The 19,911-nt window shown below is 46.7% G+C and overlaps 1 protein-coding gene across 5 annotated transcripts in view; it reads left to right on the top strand.

Annotated features, from left to right (window-relative positions):
• Window positions 1-19,911, top strand: part of LOC146194272 (uncharacterized) — a 119,963-nt gene that overhangs the window by 20,215 nt on the left and 79,837 nt on the right. For 4 of the 5 annotated variants that reach the window (XR_014705854.1, XR_014705853.1, XM_084597318.1 and 1 more), the window contains one exon: window positions 4,606-4,793. The exons of the other annotated variant lie outside the window; for it this stretch is intronic. Coding sequence is in view for 2 of the 4 variants with exons in the window: in XM_084597318.1 (XP_084453444.1) it covers window positions 4,606-4,730 (125 nt within the window). In the remaining 2 variants the exon portion in view is untranslated. Of the gene's footprint in view, window positions 1-4,605; window positions 4,794-19,911 lie in introns of those variants that run through there. 5 annotated transcript variants of the gene reach the window in all.

The following is a 19,911-nucleotide window of genomic DNA, read 5'->3' as shown; positions in this document are numbered from 1 at the left end:
GCCAAGGCTTCTGGGTAGCGTGATCAGGCGGACAAAACATCGGACGAGGAGCAGCAGGTAGAGCTGGCAAAGAAGTTTTATATACACTATTTACATGTCAAAACAGGAAGAAAAACTCAGGCAAGGAGAGCAGAGCCGAGCTGAACTCCTTAGCTACCGTGGATAGCTCCACACATTAATAAAGCGTCCGCAATCTCCAGTTCCCTAGCTGGGAAAATGAAGGTCAGTTGGGCCAGTCAGGGGGAGTACAATTATGCTATATCCAGCTTTCAACACTAAACAGCATGACGTATGGTAAAACGGTGATGAATGTTTTTGTAACGCATCACGTGTAAAAAAAAAAAAAAGGTCACAGCTCAGCGGTGCGCTACTACACTGCGATGGAAGCAATGACTTCCTCTTGCTCCTTTAGAAAATTAATATCTACCCACACTAGCATATTTATTTTTCTTTACTACCTTACCAAGCTTTTACTAAATTGTCTCGATGCGCTCATATATGCACGGATCAGACGAAGTGAGCGTCTGCAGGTTCTTCGCTCAAATCGGACTAGGAAAACCAACTTCGCTCGCGAAAAAAAAAAAAAAAAGACTAGGACGGCGAGCTGCTTCTGGGTGATATGAAAAATTTTCTACAAACCCAGAACCTGAGCGCGACAGCGCCGAGCGGAATGCTTTGGCGGCCCTCGGCCCATCACACCCGTTAACGCTCCACTGCACTAAGGGAGCTTTTGTAATAAACGGCAGAGAACTCTCAGGAAACACTAAACTTTGGTTTTTGAAGGAAGAACTGGGTAATGCTTGCCCGCTTCGCGTTGGCATTCTGCCCGACAAAAGCGTCCTCTAGCTGCTAAACGCATCGCATAAGCCTTGGTCACCGCTGCTGCATTCAACTTTGTTGCGGACACCACATACACAACAACAATCAGTCAACGCTTCGTGAATATGGCGAGACAAAACAGAACCACACAATCACTAAATTGCTCTTGCCCCAGTATGCACATGTGGAGGGCAGCTGACCGAACCATGCCCACTAAGACCCATCAGCCCCCGCGTGCGATCGGTGCTTACGTGACTGCTCACAGAAATTATTAATGTAATCTGATTAGGGGAAAGATAATTAAACTCAAAATAGAAGAAAAAAACGTGGCGATGGTGGGAACCGAACCCACGACCTCGGAATATAGCGATTATCCAAGTAAACATTAAAAAAAAAGACATAAAAGTGCCATCCCCAATGCTTTCCTCGGCCTCGCCGACTGTTGGCTTCTTTTCTTCATGTATTATAACGAGCACCCTCATTTCCCCTTAATAGATCTGCTTGTAGCGTACGGGGGTCTCGGTTCTGGCAGTCTTGAAGCCATAGGTAGCGTAGAGGGTTCTAGCGCAGCTTTCGCCCTCGCTCTTGATTGATCACGTTCTATGTGATGCTGGCGGTAACAAAGGACATTCCACGTCCGCCGCTATGGTTCAGGGTGGTACTGGTGAACACTCTCAAGGTTCGTATACAGACAACATAAATACCCAAGAAAGTAGCAGGGGGGACAGCGGCCAATGTAGCTCAGTTGGAAGAGCACCGGATCCAATATTCGGAGGTCGTGGGTTCGGCTCCCACCATCAGCACGTTTTTTCTTCTACTTTGTGTTTAATTATCTTTCCCCTAATCAGATTACATTAATAATTTCTGTAATTATCCAAGTAAACGTAAAAAAATGACATAAAAGTACCATCACGAACGCTTTCCTCGGCCTCGCCGACTGTTGGCTTCATTCATGTATTATAACGAGCACCCTCATTTCCCCTTCAAATTTATAGTATTGTTAGTTATGGTCAAAGCTGAGGAATGGAATACAATATTTATAAACTTGATTGAATACTACTGCACCTAGCAATAAAAAAGTGCAGGACAGAGAAAAAGTTCAGTTCACTTGCGTTCTGTCATGAAATGGACAGAAATAGCGAATTAATTCCATTTTAAGCTATATTAAGTCTTTGCCGACAAGCAGAAAAAGGGTTTATAAGCTCTGACAAGGCTTTAAATTTTACTTAAGGTAAAATGTAACTAAATTCAGCAAATACTAAATTGAAGATTTGATGCCTACTCCATAAGGTGGAGCCATATAACACATCTATAGAATAAAAACAGGCATTTTTATGTTTCTAATATTACATTTTGCAGAATTGAATATATTTACTGACTCGTATTAACAAAGTACTTCGCATTGTTTCCAGAGATTTTGATACAAATCGATGTTGCGGCAGTTTCAATTCTAATCAGTTTTCCTTATTTTACCATTTTTTTAAATTTTGCCCGATTTCAATATAATATGCAGAAGAAAAACATCTAGAGCTTGAAATTCTTTTAGAAATAAAGAATGGAACCTAGATAATCTAGAGATAGTTTCAGTGCCACAATATTATTGGATCTTGCAAGAATGCAGGCTGAATTTGGCTATTATCAGGACAAGCACTCGGTTTAATATTCAACGTTATATTTTTAAACAATATAACGCAACACATTTTAGTCTGTGATATTTTTGAGGCACTGAAGATTCTTGACCGGGATTTGAATGAAAATCGAAGATGATCCTTTTTTTATTTGCAGCAAATTTACCCTTTACTGCTGTTTTCGAATTTTGGGCAATTTTGATGAGTTGTGGAGAACACACCTAGCGGTCTGGAGCTCCAAAAATTGCTTGGAATTAAGAACATGCATTAGGAAGTGAAAACATATTTAGTGCAACCAACCTAAGCATCATATTCCAGCATGTAAGATTAAAAATGTATAGTTTTGCTGCCCATTGCTCTTGAAGCAAAGTTTGCGATTTTTTAATAACTCAACTGCAAAAACAAAACGGTTTCTAATAGTGCTTGTAAATGTAAAACAACTTGCATATATTTAGTGAGTAAAACATAGTAGATGACAAAATAGTGGTATCCAAACTTGCAACATTTTGAAATGGCAAAAACAGCGTTTAATTTCTACCTCTAAAGATATACCGTACAATTTTTTTGTTTTCAAGGAAACTACGCCGTATCTTGCAAAGCTAAGGTTAATTCCTTTGTTTGTAGATATTTGCCCATCACATAAAAGAATTTAATTGGAAACTAAAGATGGTCATGGGACCTCGATTATAATTCTTATCTAAGGCACCCATATATACGCTGTGGGAAAGCCACTATCAAGGGCTTATTTTTAAAATTACATATTTCGAACGGTTGTGCCATCTAAGAAAATTTGAAAGCTAGGCGCACCTTCAGTGTCTCCAGCCCTCACTTTCTGTTACAGCTGCACTTGCGAAGCTGAATTAATACGTTGAGTACTTTATTTTAGCCACGTATATTGCGCTGTTACGTGTCAATTTTAAAGAAAGGCCGCAGTGACGCGATTCTCGTAGTATTTGTAAGTGAAATCTGTAAAGCTTACAAATCTACCCATTAATATGCTCTCATGCAGGTTTTATGCAAGGTACATTACACCTGCTGTGCCCGATAGCTTGAGACAAGGATTAGAAATAAACCATTGGAAACAGGTGATGGAAACCGGTGGCGCATTGCTGGCAGCCACTTCGCACAGCGCAGTAAATTTTTATTTTGTACATAGGAAAGTGAGGTTATTCGCTCCAAGTACTGAATATTCACTTTAGACAATAAATAGGACTTAGAGTCGGCGAGCACATTCGGAAGCCCCTGTTTCAATATTTGCGGTTAGAAACCTCATGTGTACCTTTCTTTCCGTCTGCAGAAAAATTCCGGGTTATGTAGATACCGAAACCGTTACCAGCCCATTCGCGCACCTCAATTGCGCTGCTCTCAACATGATTTTGAGCGGACGAAACAACCTGCCGCTATGATGGCTGGCCCCATGCATGAGTAAGGGTGATATGCGGGTAATGGTTGCTTCATGTCGGCCCTTTGGCGCACATGAAGGCGCGAGTTACAGTGAGCGTGTTGAACTTTGCAATGCGGATAATGACTACAAAGCGGTAAGGATATAAATGAGTGGAACATTATTTTTAAGCTGTAAAATACAAATACGGTCTTGTTGAATGGTTGTGCTGGCGCGCACGAAGAAACCATAGGCAACTTATAGGTCTAATGCTACACAGGGCTGTCGAGCCAAGCCAAGGCCGCAATTGTATTGTCCGGCAATCTGATTTTGTATTTTCGGGGTTTCCTATTGTACTGGGGAACAAAATGCAGACGTGAGGGTTCTTTATCGCAAATAATGAAACGTGGTTTGTGCCGGTACTCTTCAAAGTAGCAACACCATTTAATGTGTAAGTCATTAATCAGTAATTTAGGTAAATAATGTCAATTAAGGATTCGAAACAAAACCTTTTCTGTGGCGCTCAAGGTAGCTTCCAGCGATATATATGTATCTGATTTCCTTCCCCTGCCTCGGAAATGTCTTTTTTCCCCCTTGGATCAAATTTGCTTACACAAGCAGTATATGTGTAAAAATATATCCGATGACTACATCACCACTGATCCCACTGAAGGTCCTTATAATTGCTTGAGTGACAGCCTTTTATCACTTTAACAGGCTAGAAAATTCACATGAATACGGAATGAAGGCTGATATTTTCTTTCTTATATTTTCTAGGATGCCTGAGGAGAGACAGCATGTACCTGAGTGACGTCCTCTCCAGGAAGACCGTGGCAGCAATCAAGCGATGGCTCGTAACAGTGAATAATGGGACGGCAGGCACAACGAGCAGGGAACCGTGACATCTTCAACTCAGCCTAAAAGCTGAATGCCAGAATAAATTGCTGTGAAGCCTCACAAACTTAGTAAGCTGTAAGTGCCATTTTTTATTAGGAGGGCTTTGAGCCTTTCGAATATTTAAGAAAGACCAATAAAAAGTGCTGTTTAAACCTACATTTGTCGATGTGCAGGCTTTTTTAAGCTACATATACGTATGGGTTGCTTTTCACCTGCCCGGAGAACAGCATTGCTGATGCCACAAAGAGCCCGCTTGGAGGAAAAGATGCGCATCTCAAAATGCTGCCGCAGCGCTAATTTTCAGCAACAATAGCACTGCAGACGTTTTAATGGGTAAACAATGGCCATGGATGAGTAGATCACTAATTACACATGGATAGGCCACCGGGCAGCGTGTACTGCCGAAGTAGTTGGGCATGTGTGGGTAAGCCATCGCCCATGCCTGACCCTAGCGCGGCAGTAGGCTGGCCAAGTCGGCAATACTCGTTGGCCCGAGGTCTACTGCCGATGGTAGATAAACCACCGGCCAGCGAGTACCACCGATGTGGTTGGGCCATGTGTGGGTAAGCCATGGCCCATGCATGACCCAAGCGCGGCAGTAGGCTGGCCAAGTCTGCAAGCCATGGCCCATGCAGGACCCTAGCGCGGCGGTAGGCTGGCCAAGTCGGCCATACTCGTCGGCCCGAGGTCGATTGCCGATGATCGGCCATTCTTAGGCCATTGTCAATCCCCAACCTTGGGCTGAGGTTGGTCGCCTAGGTTGGCCCGGTGAGTTTCAGTTGGCCATATTGGCAAGGGCCGAGCGCGGGCCGACCATAGGCTTGCCGCTTGGGAAGGACGTTGTTGTAATGAGGCGTGCGTATAAGTATAGATGTGGTGGGAAACAGTTGATGTACGACCCAAGGATGTCTGCTGGATGTTAAAGGAAGCTCGGAATCGGTTCAGCAAGTCGAGGAGATTGTCGCGTTGATCTGGAGCGAGAGCACTGTCCATGGCTTTTCCGAAGGCAGCCAGAGGCGATGAAGGAGACGAGGAACGAGGTGGGCTAAGGGCACTGACGCTGTCGGAAATTGTGTCGGCACAGGTGGAGAGAACCGACAGGACGGTCACATAATTTTCTGATCGAACAGGCTCGGCATGCGCAACGCACTCGCCACGTTGCAACGTGAGTGGATAGAACAAATCGTTACTAATGGATATTTCGGTACGGCCGCTTCGTACACTAAGGACGGCGCAGGGCAGGGGAAGACGCCGTCGCGAGACGAAAAGGGAAGATGGGGTGAAGAGCACTGAAGCGTGTTGAAGTGATGCACAGTTTATAGGGACAATCGCAGCAGATGAAGGCGGGATATCATTAGTATGAGAAACGTGGCATTTGGCTTCCTCAAAAACGTTAGCGGCGGTCGGTGCGGTGCACAGCGGAGAAAGCTCTACTTCGGCACGTGCGCAATGAATTACATGCGATTGTGACACAAGAAGTGCCATCCTAAAATAATGTCATGGAAGCAGTCACGGAGAACGATAAAACTGATGACGTACAGAACGTCCTGAATGGTGACTCGAGCCGTGCAGGTACCGAGCGTTTCGAGGCGCTGAGCAGTGACGGCGCGCAAAGAAATCTCCAAATATGGCAGAACAACTTTTCGTAACAAGCGGCAGTCTAACGTCAATAACCGACACAGCAGCACCAGTATCTACAAGCGCAAGAGCACAAACATTTTCAATGGTAACTTCGATTAAATTGATCGGTGGCGAAACAGGACTTTCACTAGTCGACGAAAGCGCAGTTCTTCCCTGCGGAACTGCGTCTAGTGGTTTTCCCGCACTGGCGAGGTAGAGCGATGACGCATCGGTGACGGGGAGCGACGACGCGGAGAGATTGAACGGTGGTCGTGCGAGAAGTGGTCAAAGTGGGACGAGGGCTGAGGTGGCACACTGGGTGGGGACAGCGTCTGCGCGTAGATGACCGGGCTGCGTATATCTGATCCCCACAAACGGATGAGACGCGAGGGGGAAAACAAAGATGGAGAGCGAGAAGAGGCCGTCGGCTAGCTGTTACTAGCTGCGGCCGGCACTCCCATTCCCCTATAGCGACGCAAGGCAAGGGCCTCGGAGCCCGTGTTGTTGTCTGCCTAGGCAGCGTGCGATGCGCGTTGTTGCGTGGATGTGTGTGTGCGCTCTTGTGCTATACTTGTGCTGCGAGTCTTCTCCAAAGACCACATGAGGCTAGTCATCTTGTCTTGCCCCGGATGAACTCAATGCGATTTGTGCATTGATTCAATCGCTGGCGCACGGCAGCTCCACGAAGCCCTTCGTGGCTCAGACGCAGGCTTGTTACATACCGTTTACATGCAAACCGGCCCCGAAATACGATCTATTTTATGAGGGAACGCAAGCCTTGCATTTCGGCAAGATCTCTTGTGCTGATTTCTAGAATTTGTTCTAGTAGCGTTGCTGCTAGCCGTTGGATGTGCGTGCGTGCTGTCGTGACGCAAGACTACCCCATAGACCGCATGAGGCTAGTGCTCTAGTGGCTAGTCTTGCCACGTGTAAAGAAGACAAAGAACAGAAAAACGCTGCGGCATCGCCATCACCATCGCTGGTCTCCGGCGCCCATCTCGCTCGCGCTGAAGCTGTGCCCTGCGGCTGGTAATTCGACCCTGCTGTGCCCGAAGTACTGCCAGTGCTAGACGTTCCAGCCAACCATTAAATCCACATTTCACTTGGTGGAGGTCAATCTGAGGTTCCCTGTACCAATCTCACCCTGGAACTTCGCAGCAGAACATTGACTACCCCAATGACGGAGCCGACTTCATTGCACCTACCTCCGCCAGTCACCTGCACAGGTGCCGTTCGTCAACGGGACCCGGCATTCTTCAGTGGAAGCAGCGATGACGACGTCGACGATTGGCTGACCACTTACGAACGGGTCAGCCGTCACAATAACTGGGACGACAACCGTAAGCTCAACAATGTCATCTTTTACTTGAGCGACGTCGCTAATCTGTGGTTTCGAAACCACGAGTCGGACTTTGGCACCTGGGCGAATTTCAAGACGAAATTTTCTGATGTCTTTGGCCGCCCCGCCGTCCGAAAACTCCGCGCGGAACAGCGTCTTCGGTCGCGACTGCAGCTGCCCGGTGAAACGTTCACCAGTTACATTGAGGACATTGTTGATATGTGCCGTCGCGTTGACCCGACCATGACCGAGGCCGCTAAAATACGTCATGTCCTCACAGGAATTGATGACGGCGCTTTTCACATGCTCATCGCGAAAGGCCCCACTACGGTCAAGGAAATATATGACCTCTGTCAAAGCTACGACGAGCTCCGGAGGGAGCGTGCTTTGATTCGCCAGCCTCATACACCACTTGCTGGACTAGCCGCGGAGAGGGAGTCATCTAGCCTCTCTGAAGACATCAAGGCTTTTGTACGCCAGGAAGTCGCGCGACAACTGTCCCTGCAGCCCTATGTTAAGGAGTCGTCAACAACTGGCCTTGTTCCGGAGCTTCGCCATGCAATCCAACAGCATGTATCTGAAGTCCTCCCTAATCCTGTTCCTCAACCAGCTCCGGTCGCACCTTCAATGCCGTTACTCACGCCCACAGTTTCATCGTCCGGCGTTGCGCCACTGAGCTACGCTCCAGCATTCGCGCCGGCTCCTCCTCAAGTATTGCGCCGCACGTATGCCGAAGTCACTTCAAGTCCACCGCCTGAGCCAGCATATGCCTATGCTTCGCCCCCCATGCGGTCGGCACCAACAGCTTTTGCTCCCCCCTTGCTTCCGACACGATCTCCATGGCGCACATCAGACAACAGGCCTATTTGCTACCACTGCGGCATCCCTGGGCACACTACACGCTACTGCAGGCGCCGAATAAATATGGCCTTTGCTGCACGGCCTGCGCCACCTTATTTGGCCCCCCAGTTCCCAGTCCCATCGGGTCCTCCAACAGCACCCCCTGAACCTACGGACTTCCGCCCTCGTCGTTCGCCATCACCACGTCGCCGCTCCATTTCGCCAATGCGCCGGCGACCCGCTACCCAGCCGGAAAACTAACCGCCGCAGTTCGCGAGGCACGAACTGCGTATCCGACCGAATTTCAAAGTCCTCGTCTTAATCCCGCGAATGTTATTCCTGTCATCGTTGAAGGTGTTCATACTCTTGCGCTCGTCGACACCGGTGCCGCTGTATCAGTTATCAGCCAAAAACTCTGCCGCTCCATCCGAAAGGTGACTACGCCTCTCGAGGGAGTATCGCTTCGTACCGCATCCGCTCACAGTATACAGCCGACAGCTATCTGCACTGCTCGCGTCGTCATTGCTGCAGCCTTGTACATCATCGAATTCGTCGTTCTCCCCACATGTTCTCATGACGTCATTCTCGGCTGGGATTTCCTGTCCCAGCATCATGCTATCATTGACTGCGCCAGTCCTCAAGTAGAGCTCATTGAATCGAGTGATGCACCGTCTGATGCCCTGCTCCACGAGCCGTGTCCTCGTTTTGCGACCAAACTCCTCGTAGCACATGACACAACCATCCCACCCGTTAGCGCTGTTCTGGTTCCCCTCACTGCCTCTTTTACCACCGCTGCGACAGTCCTCTTTGTGCCCTCTAACGTTGTCTGCCGCCGCCGCCACTTACCGCTGCCGTTTGCCGTCCTTGACATGAAAAACAGCGCTAGCACACTTCTGGTAGCCAATCCTCTTCCGTCTCCCGCTATGTTGATCGAAGGGGAGTGCCTCGGCCGCATCGAGCCCGTGGACCTTCTGTTCACCTTTGTTGATGTGTCATTCCCTGTTTGCCAAGTTGACGCCTTGACTCCAACTCGTGTGGCTTCAGATCCGCTACAGCGGGACCTTTTTGACCATTCCGTGGACAGCGCTCTAGAACCGCGCCACCGCGAGCAACTTCTTGACCTTCTACACCAATTCCGCGCCTCCTTCGACATTCCGCAATTTTCCTTGGGCCGCACGACGACCGTTTCCCACCTCATCGACACTGGCGCTCACCCACCTCTCCATCAGCGGCCGTATCGGGTGTCCCCGACTGAGCGCCGTGTTTTTGCCCAACAAGTCGATGACATGCTGCAACGCGGAGTAATTAGAGAATCCTGTAGCCCATGGTCGTCTCCTGTGGTCCTAGTTAAAAAGAAGGATGGCTCCATACGATTTTGTGTTGATTATCGCCGCCTCAACAAAATCACTCGTCGTGATGTGTACCCCCTCCCACGAATCGACGATGCCCTAGACTGTTTGCAAGGCGCAGAATTCTTTTCCTCACTCGATTTACGCTCCGGGTATTGGCAGGTGCCCATGGCAGAGGCGGATCGTCCTAAGACCGCTTTTATTACTCCAGACGGACTATACGAATTTAATGTTATGCCATTCGGACTCTGTAACGCCCCAGCCACATTTGAAAGAATGATGGACACTGTACTGCGCGGCCTGAGATGGAACATCTGTTTATGCTACCTCGATGATATCATCGTCTTTTCAACCGACTTCCCGACCCACCTGACTCGACTTCGCCAGGTCTTCACCTGCCTAACCCGCGCCGGTCTTCAACGGAACCTCAAAAAGTGCCGCTTTGGTGCCCGCCAGCTCACAATACTCGGACATGTTGTGTGTAAAGATGGCGTTCTGCCTGATCCTGAGAAGCTGCGCGCCGTCGCTGACTTTCCGAAACCGACCACTTTGAAACAACTGCGAAGCTTCGTGGGCCTCTGCTCGTACTTTCGTCGTTTTGTTCGGAATTTCGCAACCATCATAGCCCCCCTTACACAGCTCTTGAAAGGCACCCCTAACCTCTCCTCTTGGTCGCCAGCCTGCGATGATGCATTCGCGACACTGCGCAATGTTCTGACGTCACCACCAATCCTTCGCCATTACGACCCTACTGCACCTACAAAACTTCACACCGATGCCAGTGGTGTCGGCCTCGGCGCCGTCCTTGCCCAGCGCAAGCCTGGCTTCTCCGAATACGTTGTCGCCTACGCAAGCCGTGCTCTCACCAAAGCCGAGTCCAACTACTCCGTTACCGAAAAGGAGTGCTTAGCAATCGTGTGGGCTGTAACGAAGTTCCGCCCTTACTTATACGGTCACTCCTTCGAGGTAGTTACAGATCATCACGCTCTCTGCTGGCTCGCGTCTCTCAAGGATCCGTCTGGCCGTCTCGGGCGCTGGGCTCTCAGGCTTCAGGAATACGACATCCGTGTAGTGTACCGCTCTGGCCGCAAGCACTCTGACGCCGACGCTCTTTCTCGGTCACCGGTGCGCTCGCCTAACTCATCGTCCCCTCCTCAAGCATTCTTGTCAGCACTCACCATTGAGGATATGCCTTTCGAGCAACGACAAGATCCTTGGGTTTCTAACCTGCTGGATATCCTTGGCACTACTTCCGCGGCTACGCATCCTCGGGCACTCCGCCGACAGGCCTCCCATTTCGCCATTCGGGACGGCCTTCTCTACCGCAGGAACTACAACTCAGACGGCAGAACGTGGCTTCTTGTCATTCCGCGCCACCTCCGCTCCGAGGTTTGTGCCCACCATCACATTGACCCTCAAAGCGCTCATGCCGGCGTCCTCAAAACCTATGATCGAATTCGTCAGAGGTACTACTGGCGGGGAATGTACAATTTCGTACGGCGCTACATTCGCTCTTGTACCGCCTGTCAACAACGCAAGATTCCTCGTCACCCCGCTGGCCCTCTCCAGCCTTTACCTTGTCCAGCTGGCCCGTTTGATCGCGTGGAATCAACCTTTATGGTCCGCTACCATGCACTGCTACTGGTAATCGATGGGTCATCGTCGCAGTCGATCACCTGACTCGTTACGCCGAGACTGCTGCACTTTCCACGGCGACAGCCCGAGAGGTAGCCCATTTTCTTCTGCACCACTTCATTCTTCGACACGGCGCCCCTCGCGAGCTACTGAGTGACAGAGGTCGTGTGTTTCTTTCCGAAGTAGTTCAAGAGCTCCTGTCGTCTTGCAAATCGACCATCGGAGACTTGCGGAGACCATCACCATCGCTGGTCTCCGGCGCCCATCTCGCTCGCGCTGAAGCTGTGCCCTGCGGCTGGTAATTCGACCCTGCTGTGCCCGAAGTACTGCCAGTGCTAGACGTTCCAGCCAACCATTAAATCCACATTTCACACGAATCAATTAAATGCGGTTTATTTGTGCATGTCATGAAACCCGTCGTGGCTCTCAGACGCAGTTTTCTGTTACATAACGTTAAGATGCAAATCGGCTCCGAAATGCTATCGCACGCCTTGTATTTCGGTAAGATCGCCACTTAAACCGTTCGGTTAAGCAAAGGCCTGCATCAAAAAAAAAGTAGGACCCTTCCTTAGCTGTGCTTCAACCCCAAAAGCTGACACATTACTTTTCTGAGTGCCTGTACTGCGTGCAGACACCTTCCGCCGTGCATGTAGTGAAAATAGTTTGTGTATTTTGCAAGGGGCTTTAAACAGCTCTTGCAGCTGTTGTTTAGGTATTGCAGCAGTGTGGCACTTTTCAAAGCTATCTTGTTTGCTTCTTAGTTTTGCAGGGTAGTAGATAACAGTGAAAGGGTACTCACAATGTCCGAACTGGCCATATAGCATCAACAAAACCTGCAGATGTCGCCCTTGATCAATCATTTTCCTTCTAGAAATTTACTTTCAGATTAAAACAAGCATTCATTGAATATCCATACCCGGGGGAAATTTCCATCATCAGCTGCTGCCTCTGAATACACTATCTTTCCTTCAGCATCAGTGTTAAAGGCCAGGGTAATCACGAGTTTTGTTTCTTTTTCGTTTAGTTGGTCAGTAAAGAAAGTTTTGTTCCTCCTTCGGTGTGGTACATGGTGTCACCTTCCGAAAGTGATATAGAAAAACTGCCTATAAGAGACGTCATAGCGGACAGCTCTGCATTAATGTCATTGATTTGAGGTTCTTTGTGTGCACTGACATTGCAAGTGTGTCTTTTATTTCACCTTAATCGATATGCAACGACCACTATGGCTGGAACTAAACCCAGGTCCTCGGCCTCGCATGTCTTGATTGCAGACAGCAGCAGAAACAAAGCCCCCCCCCCCCCCCAGGCACAAACACAGACTAGAAATCACTTTTTTCACTGTTACACACTATGTTACTTTATCTGTGTCAATGTGATGCGGGCATCAACAAAATCAGCCTTGCATGTTACACACATTTGCAAAAATGTTTTTTTTTTTTGCAAATAAAGTGGTAAAAGTTTAATAATAATTTATTGGCACAATATACTAATCCATTTATTTCTGCCACCAGCCCGGAGTGCAATGTCTGGTAAAGGTATAATATTGATCAGTTAAGCAAGGCAAAATGCATGAAACCAAGTCTATTACTGTTTCCATAGAGGAGAAGTAATTAACTTGTAGCCAGTGTGCACGAACAAGAAAAGTATTAACTTTGGCATGTTTTAACCGTGATAGTGTATTTCCTTGCAGCATACTTGCGCTCTTGCTGCCCATGCAGCCATGAGGGAGCTACACTAGTTGCTACTGTTACCATATGGACAAACTGTCCCGATGAACTAGAATGCTGGCAGGGGTTGTCCTTGAGGGGGCAACCCCTGTATGTCGCTGTAGGTCGCTTTATGTGAGCAATCCTTCAATTTCAAGTTCCTCGGCATTAGGTCTCACCGCTCGGCTGACAGAACCTCGAGCGTGTTGATGAGCAGCCTCATTGCCTCGGTTCCCTGAGCGGGCAGGTGTCCATACAAGTTCTATCTCTCTGTCTAGTCTAATATCCGCGAGGCTGTTTTTAGCAGTATTGGATATTCTGTTACGCGAGAAGTTACGTATGGCAGTTTTTGAATCTGTGGCAATTATGTCCGCATCTGTTTTAGCGATGGCTAAAGCGATTGCGGCTTCTTCTGCCTGGTCCGAGTAGCGGACTTTGACCGAAGTGGCTGATACGCATTTACTGACGTTACTGTACTGCTTAATTACACAGATGGCTACGGCACCTTCAGCCATATTGTAGTCCGAGACGTCGGTATACACCACCCTATCGTGATTTCGGTATTTTCTGTTTAGGGCCCTAGCTCTAGCTTTCCTCCTGCCTCGATGGAAGGAGGGACGCATGTTTTTTGGCAAATGTTTGGAGACACTTGTTCCGCACTCCTCTTGGTAGTGGTCCTGGGTGGATGGCTAGTGGTTCGGCATTGATTCCCATGCGGTTGAGAATTTGTCTGCCTGCTTTAGAGTTCGTTAGTGTTTGTAGCTATGCTGTCTTATGTGCTGCGATCAGCTCCTCTACAGTGTTGTGTATCCCAAGTGAGAGAAGTTTTTCGGTTGAATTGTTTCTGGGTAGGCCTAGCCCAGCCTTTTAGGTGCTTCTAATGAGTCTGTCTAATTTCTCCTTGTCAGACTGACTGAGGCGGAGATAAGGGACAGAGTATGTGAATCGACTTAGTACAAAGGCATGCATAAGATGACAAATGTCAGACTCTTACTTGCCGTTACTCTGTGTATTAGTCTAATGATTTGTTGTACAGTCATTTCCAGCTTGTTGACAGTAACATTGCTCTTCCTATTGCTCTGGATGTAGAGCCCGAGTACTCTAATATTATCGACCATAGGTATGGGTAGTCCGTGCAGGCAGACTTTTACTTTTACTTGCGTTTTCCTTCTGACTGCTAGTAGTTCAGTCTTAGGTTGCGAGCATTTCAGCCCAACCTGGTTAGCGTATGACTGGGCTACATTCACTGCTTCTTGAAGCGTTTCCTCTATATGAGCTTCCGAACCTTTTGTTACCCACAAGGTGACATTGTCAGCATATAGGGAATGTTGAAGACCTTGGATTTCTTCAAGTTGGGGAGGCAGACCTATCATTGCTAGGTTGAATAAGAAGGGAGAGAGGACTGATCCCTGCGGGGTTCCTCTGTCTCCTATTGCTATTTTGTCCGATCTAACTCCTGCGACACTTAGCTCCGCAGTCCTTCCCGAGAGAAAGGAACGAATGTAATGAAAGGTTTTGTTCCCCGCGTTTAAGTTGGAGAGGGTTTGGAGAATGACTTAATGAGAGACATTGTCGAAGGCTATTTCCAGATCCAAGGCAAGAATCGCTTTCGTTTCGGTTTTGTTAGGGGGATCTATCACTTCTGCATGCAACTGAAGCATTATGTCCTGAGTAGAGAGTTGACTTTTGAAGCCAGTCATTGTGCTGGGCAGAAGGTCATTCTCTTCCGCGTAGTTTTAAAGCCTATTTAGAATAACATGTTCCATAAGTTTATCTAATCACAACGTAAGATATATGTGCCTTAAGTTCTCTATGCTTAGTTTCTTTTTGGGTTTAGGAAGAAAGACAACCTTCGCGTGTTTCCATATCTGCAGAAGTTCACCCTTGTTCCAATATTCATACATTAAGTCGTTAATTGCTGAGAGTGACTTTAGGTCCAAGTTTCTTAACATTTTATTGGTTACGCCATCTGGCCCTGGCGCCGAGGTAGTACGTAAATGGCCAATCGCACCCCAAATTTCCGCTTCCACGATCTCTGTCTAAGTCTTCATTAGGAACCCCTTTGTACTCGTAGGTGGCATTGGGGTTGCTACCGGTATTGAGATATCTGCTTCGGAGTTCGCTTAGCAGATCTGCATCTGTACCTGGGTATTCGTGTATGATTTGATTCATAATAGCATAATAATAATAATCACTATAATATTTGGCTTCTGCTGTGCCTTGGTAGTATAGTCCTTCCCCCTAGCAATAGCAGCACACTTTCACCGCTAGTGCAGTCGTCGGCACGTCTACAATGCTCGAGAGGTGTGCTGCGGAGCGAACAAAGTGCAAATTTGTCTGAGCTACTCTATTAGTGCGAAAGTGTAGTTCTCAGTGCAAATAGTATGCCTATGCACCTTCATTATAGCACCATCATTGTTCCTAGAATTGAGCCCCTGCTCAAAAATTTCATTTTCTTTGTGCGACAGGTTGGTGTTCGAGCACTCCGGGCAAACGTGCTGACGTCTGTACATCAGTCTGTACATCAAAAGTTGTTGGTTGACCTCGTGCACCCCACAGTACCAACTTTGTGCCATTGAGCTGCTTCCTAGAATAAATTAAATCATCAACTGCAGTTCACCGATAGTTTAGTCAACAGATGCACCAGTCACAGTTAGCGTGCTGCCACCAGTGAAGACTGAATAAAAATGTGTGAAGTAGGACTGAGCTCATTTCTAAGCGTTATTTGAAATCTAAATTCTTTCAGTTCCATCATGTAATGAGTTACAGGACAAGAAGCAAAACGTTTTTTAATGCACACTGTATTATGAACAAAGGTGTTCCTTTGACACAAACAGCCAGTTGTTAATAAAGTCATTGGGAGCTGCCTAGCTGTGTCATTGTGCGAAAGAGCTAGACTTTTTTCTATGGCTACAGTGGAGAATATGATGGGCTTTCGAGTTATTCCTCCTCAGCTGATTTTACCTCTCATTTTTTTTTTTGTTTACACCTAACTTAGTGAATTTACGTCCTACGAGAACTGCAGACTGCAAACTTTTTACGGCTGCAACGTGCAAAAACAATGGCTTTGCAAAGGGAGTGCATTTCGTGCACCTTACAACAGTTTAAACACCTATACTTTTCGGCATAACGAAAAACATACTTCTAAGGTAATCATTCTATGAAATTTTTGTTAGAAATGGTGTAGAAAAGTTTTTACCAAGAATATTTTCATTAGTATATTACTGTTCTATTTTTTGCATGAAGAAGCAGGAAACCATGAAAAATGAGCACAATGTCAATCACAGGCTGGCAAAAAGGATGTATTGAAAGCTAATACGAAAAGAAAGCTCTGCTGCCAGACAGTCATTATTTTACAGAATAGAATAAAATATATGTATATGAGTTCCCGCACCTAACCATTATGACAATTTGACAAATGCCCAAGTCTATGCAAGCATTAAGTGACCGCGGGCGCCATTTCAGCCAAGAAATGCAAAACATTGTGGTTCGACTGAGTGACAGACGCTAGACACACTTCACTGGCGAAGTGAAGGGAGCATTTATAATCAGCAGAGTGCTGGCCAGAGTGCATAAACTAAAATAGAACATTAACACTCGTGAAAGAAGAAGAAAAAATCAAGTGCACCCTAATATTTCACCGAGATGTGGTCATATGGTGGGATGCACCGGTAACGGCAAGGTTTCACAGCAATATAACACTCTAGCTCATTTATAAGATTTTCAGTGATAAATAAATCGTTTTGCTCCCTATACCGCTGTCCTCAATTACAAGGCAAGAGCTTGCCATTTCCATCATATTTATGACACATTTTGGTCTGTTGGTCCCTTGAATGTGAATGTGAAGGAACCACCTACACAGATTTAAGGCACTTTGTGAATCTGCCAAAAACAAATACCGATAAAGGAAGTTTACAGTTAGTTCGCAAATGCGTTTAGGATAGTTAGTGTATACTGAAAACTCAGTATTTTCCTGTATTTCTACCCAAGCATGCTTCGTGAATGTGCGGACAAACCCAATCATTATCCGAAAATTCTCTGCATCAACTAAGCTGCTTTTTCAACTGTTGAGGACGGTATAAAAAAACGTCGTAGTGAGAAAAGCACAACAGAGAGATTGCTGCCAGCACTCCCATGCTTCCCATATTAGGTGTGCAGTAGATGCAAGATGTGTAGTGCTGCATGGCCCTATAATTCATCTCTTGTGCATGATTGTACAAGTGCAAACTAATGGAAGTGTGAGTTGCTTTAAGGTCACTCATAAGGCAAAGCCACTTGCCTATGTCGCAAGGAACCCATCACAGAAAGAGCACAATACAGGAGCCTCGGAAGCACAACATATACTGACACGTGACCAAGAGAAGATGGTTTGTACTTATCGTGTTAGTGCAGATCTTTACAACTTTTGCTTAACAAAATTTTCAGAGTTGTACATAATTTATCATTATAAACTACCTAGCACTAGTTCATAGGAAAGTTCACACCTTTACAGCAATCTTCTAGAAAATATAACCTGCCAGTACAATAACCTCAAAGCAGTGCATAAAAGCAGCTTTTGATAACTGCATCTTCCGAATGCAATTTGAGCGATTTCAGATAAAGTTGCAAATTCCCTGCAGTATACCTTTAACAGTGGCTCTGGCTAGAACCTTTTGGTGCTCCTAGAGGAGAACTAAAGGGTTCTGGTAAAGCTGCTGCTCTCACCACTCAATCGCATTCCAAGTGGCACGTGCGGTATTAGACCTATTTCCGCTTTGGTTGGGGGTGACCCTTGTGAGCAATCTCAATTTTCGGCTATGCACAACCGAATTAGTATACTCGGAAGAACAAGGTTTTGACAGCCACTGCTGTAGCTTTGAATCTCTCTATTAACATATATTTGCCGTCTCTCCTACTTCCACCGTAATCGTTCAGGTAAAAAACGATTAAGTAATAATTTTCCACTGAATATCATGTGAAACAACAACTATAATAAAAAATTCCATATGCTTTACTTGATTTCAATCATTTCTGGCTTTTTTCATATGCATGTCGTCACGAGCCATTCATTTTCCTACCCTTGTCTGTGCACGAAAGGAATGAAGCTGTTATAAAACTGCTGCATGAAAACCACAACAAAAATGGAACAAATAGATGAGGACAAAGCTGCATACGTTTCTGTGATAATAAACGAACTAGTTCAGCTTCAATAAAGGAACAATGAAAAGGTATTTGCTGTGGCTAGAAAAGGTGCACTAACGATTAGTATTTCCTCACTCATTTCCACGACACAAATTTTTAAGCTCCTTTTATTAACACAGGTGCAGCGGTGGCGTAGGTGCAGCGGTGGCGTAGCGGTAGAACATCCGCCTCGCATGCAAGAGGACCGGGGTTCAAATCCCGGTGCCGCGCAATTCTCCACCGGATGACAAAAAAAAAAAAAAAAAAAAATCCGCGTGTCGATGGAATTGCATATACAGGTTTGGGGTGCGACCTGATGCCGGTGAACACCTCCGGCAACGCACTCCCTCACCAGAACAGGAGTTGGCCACCCTGGTGCAGTAATTGGCCACAACCTCCTATGATAAGCTCCATAAAACCCCGGCCCTCAGTCACCAGCGGCTGCGGAACAACTGACCACGGCGGCGGTCAGACCTGTGACGCAGCAGGGGGTGCTAAGAAAGCCTGGCTCCGCTGGACAGGCCGCCATTGGAAACTGACCCTGGCAACGTTTAATGCTAGAACCCTTGCTAGTGAAGCTAGTTTAGCAGTGCTGTTAGAGGAACTAGAGGGCATGAAATGGGATGTCATAGGGCTTAGTGAGGTTAGGAGGCCGAATGAGGCATATACTGTATTGAAGGATGGGCATGTACTGTGTTATCGAGGTTTACCAGAGAGGCGACAACTAGGGGTAGGTTTTCTTGTCAATAAGTATATAGCGGGCAATATAGATGAATTCTATAGCATTAATGAGAGGGTTGCAGGCATCGTAATTAGGCTTAATAAGCGGTATAAACTGAAGGTTGTACAGGCCTATGCACCTACATGTAGTTATGATGACCAGGCAGTTGAAAGCTTCTATGAAGATGTAGAATCGGCAATGCGAAAAGTAAAGATGCAGTATACTGTACTAATGGGCGACTTCAATGCCAAGGTAGGGAAAAAAGAGGCAGGAGACAAGGCAGTAGGTGACTATGGCATTGGTTCTAGGAATAGCAGGGGGGAGTTACTAGTTGAGTTTGCAGAGCGCAATAACTTACGAATCATGAATACCTTCTTTAGCAAACGGAAGAACCGGAAATGGACATGGAAAAGTCCTAACGGAGAGACTAAAAATGAAATCGACTTCATAATGTGTTCAACCCCCGCCATTGTGCAGGATGTAGAGGTAATCGGGAAAGTTCGATGTAGTGACCATAGGATGGTGAGGTCCCGAATTAGCCTAAATCTGAAGAAGGAACGCAATAGATTAGTAAGAAAGAAACCCATCAACGAATTAGCGGTGAGGGGGAGGACAGAAGAGTTCAGAATCTCGCTACAGAATAGGTTTTCAGCTCTAACTGAGGATGGCGACATTACCCTAGAGGCAATGAACAATAATTTCAGAGATATCATTACTGAGTGCGCAGTAGAAGTAGGCGGTAGGATAGTTAAAGAGGGTACCGGTAAGCTGTCTAAGGAGACGAAAGATTTGATTAAGAAACGGCAGAGTATGAAA

This window comes from Amblyomma maculatum, chromosome 3 (assembly GCF_055883805.1).
Source record: "Amblyomma maculatum isolate TAMU_Amacu chromosome 3, ASM5588380v1, whole genome shotgun sequence".
In the NCBI taxonomy this organism is placed as follows: Eukaryota; Metazoa; Arthropoda; class Arachnida; order Ixodida; family Ixodidae; genus Amblyomma; species Amblyomma maculatum.
This window is presented reverse-complemented; position numbering and strand designations above follow the sequence as displayed.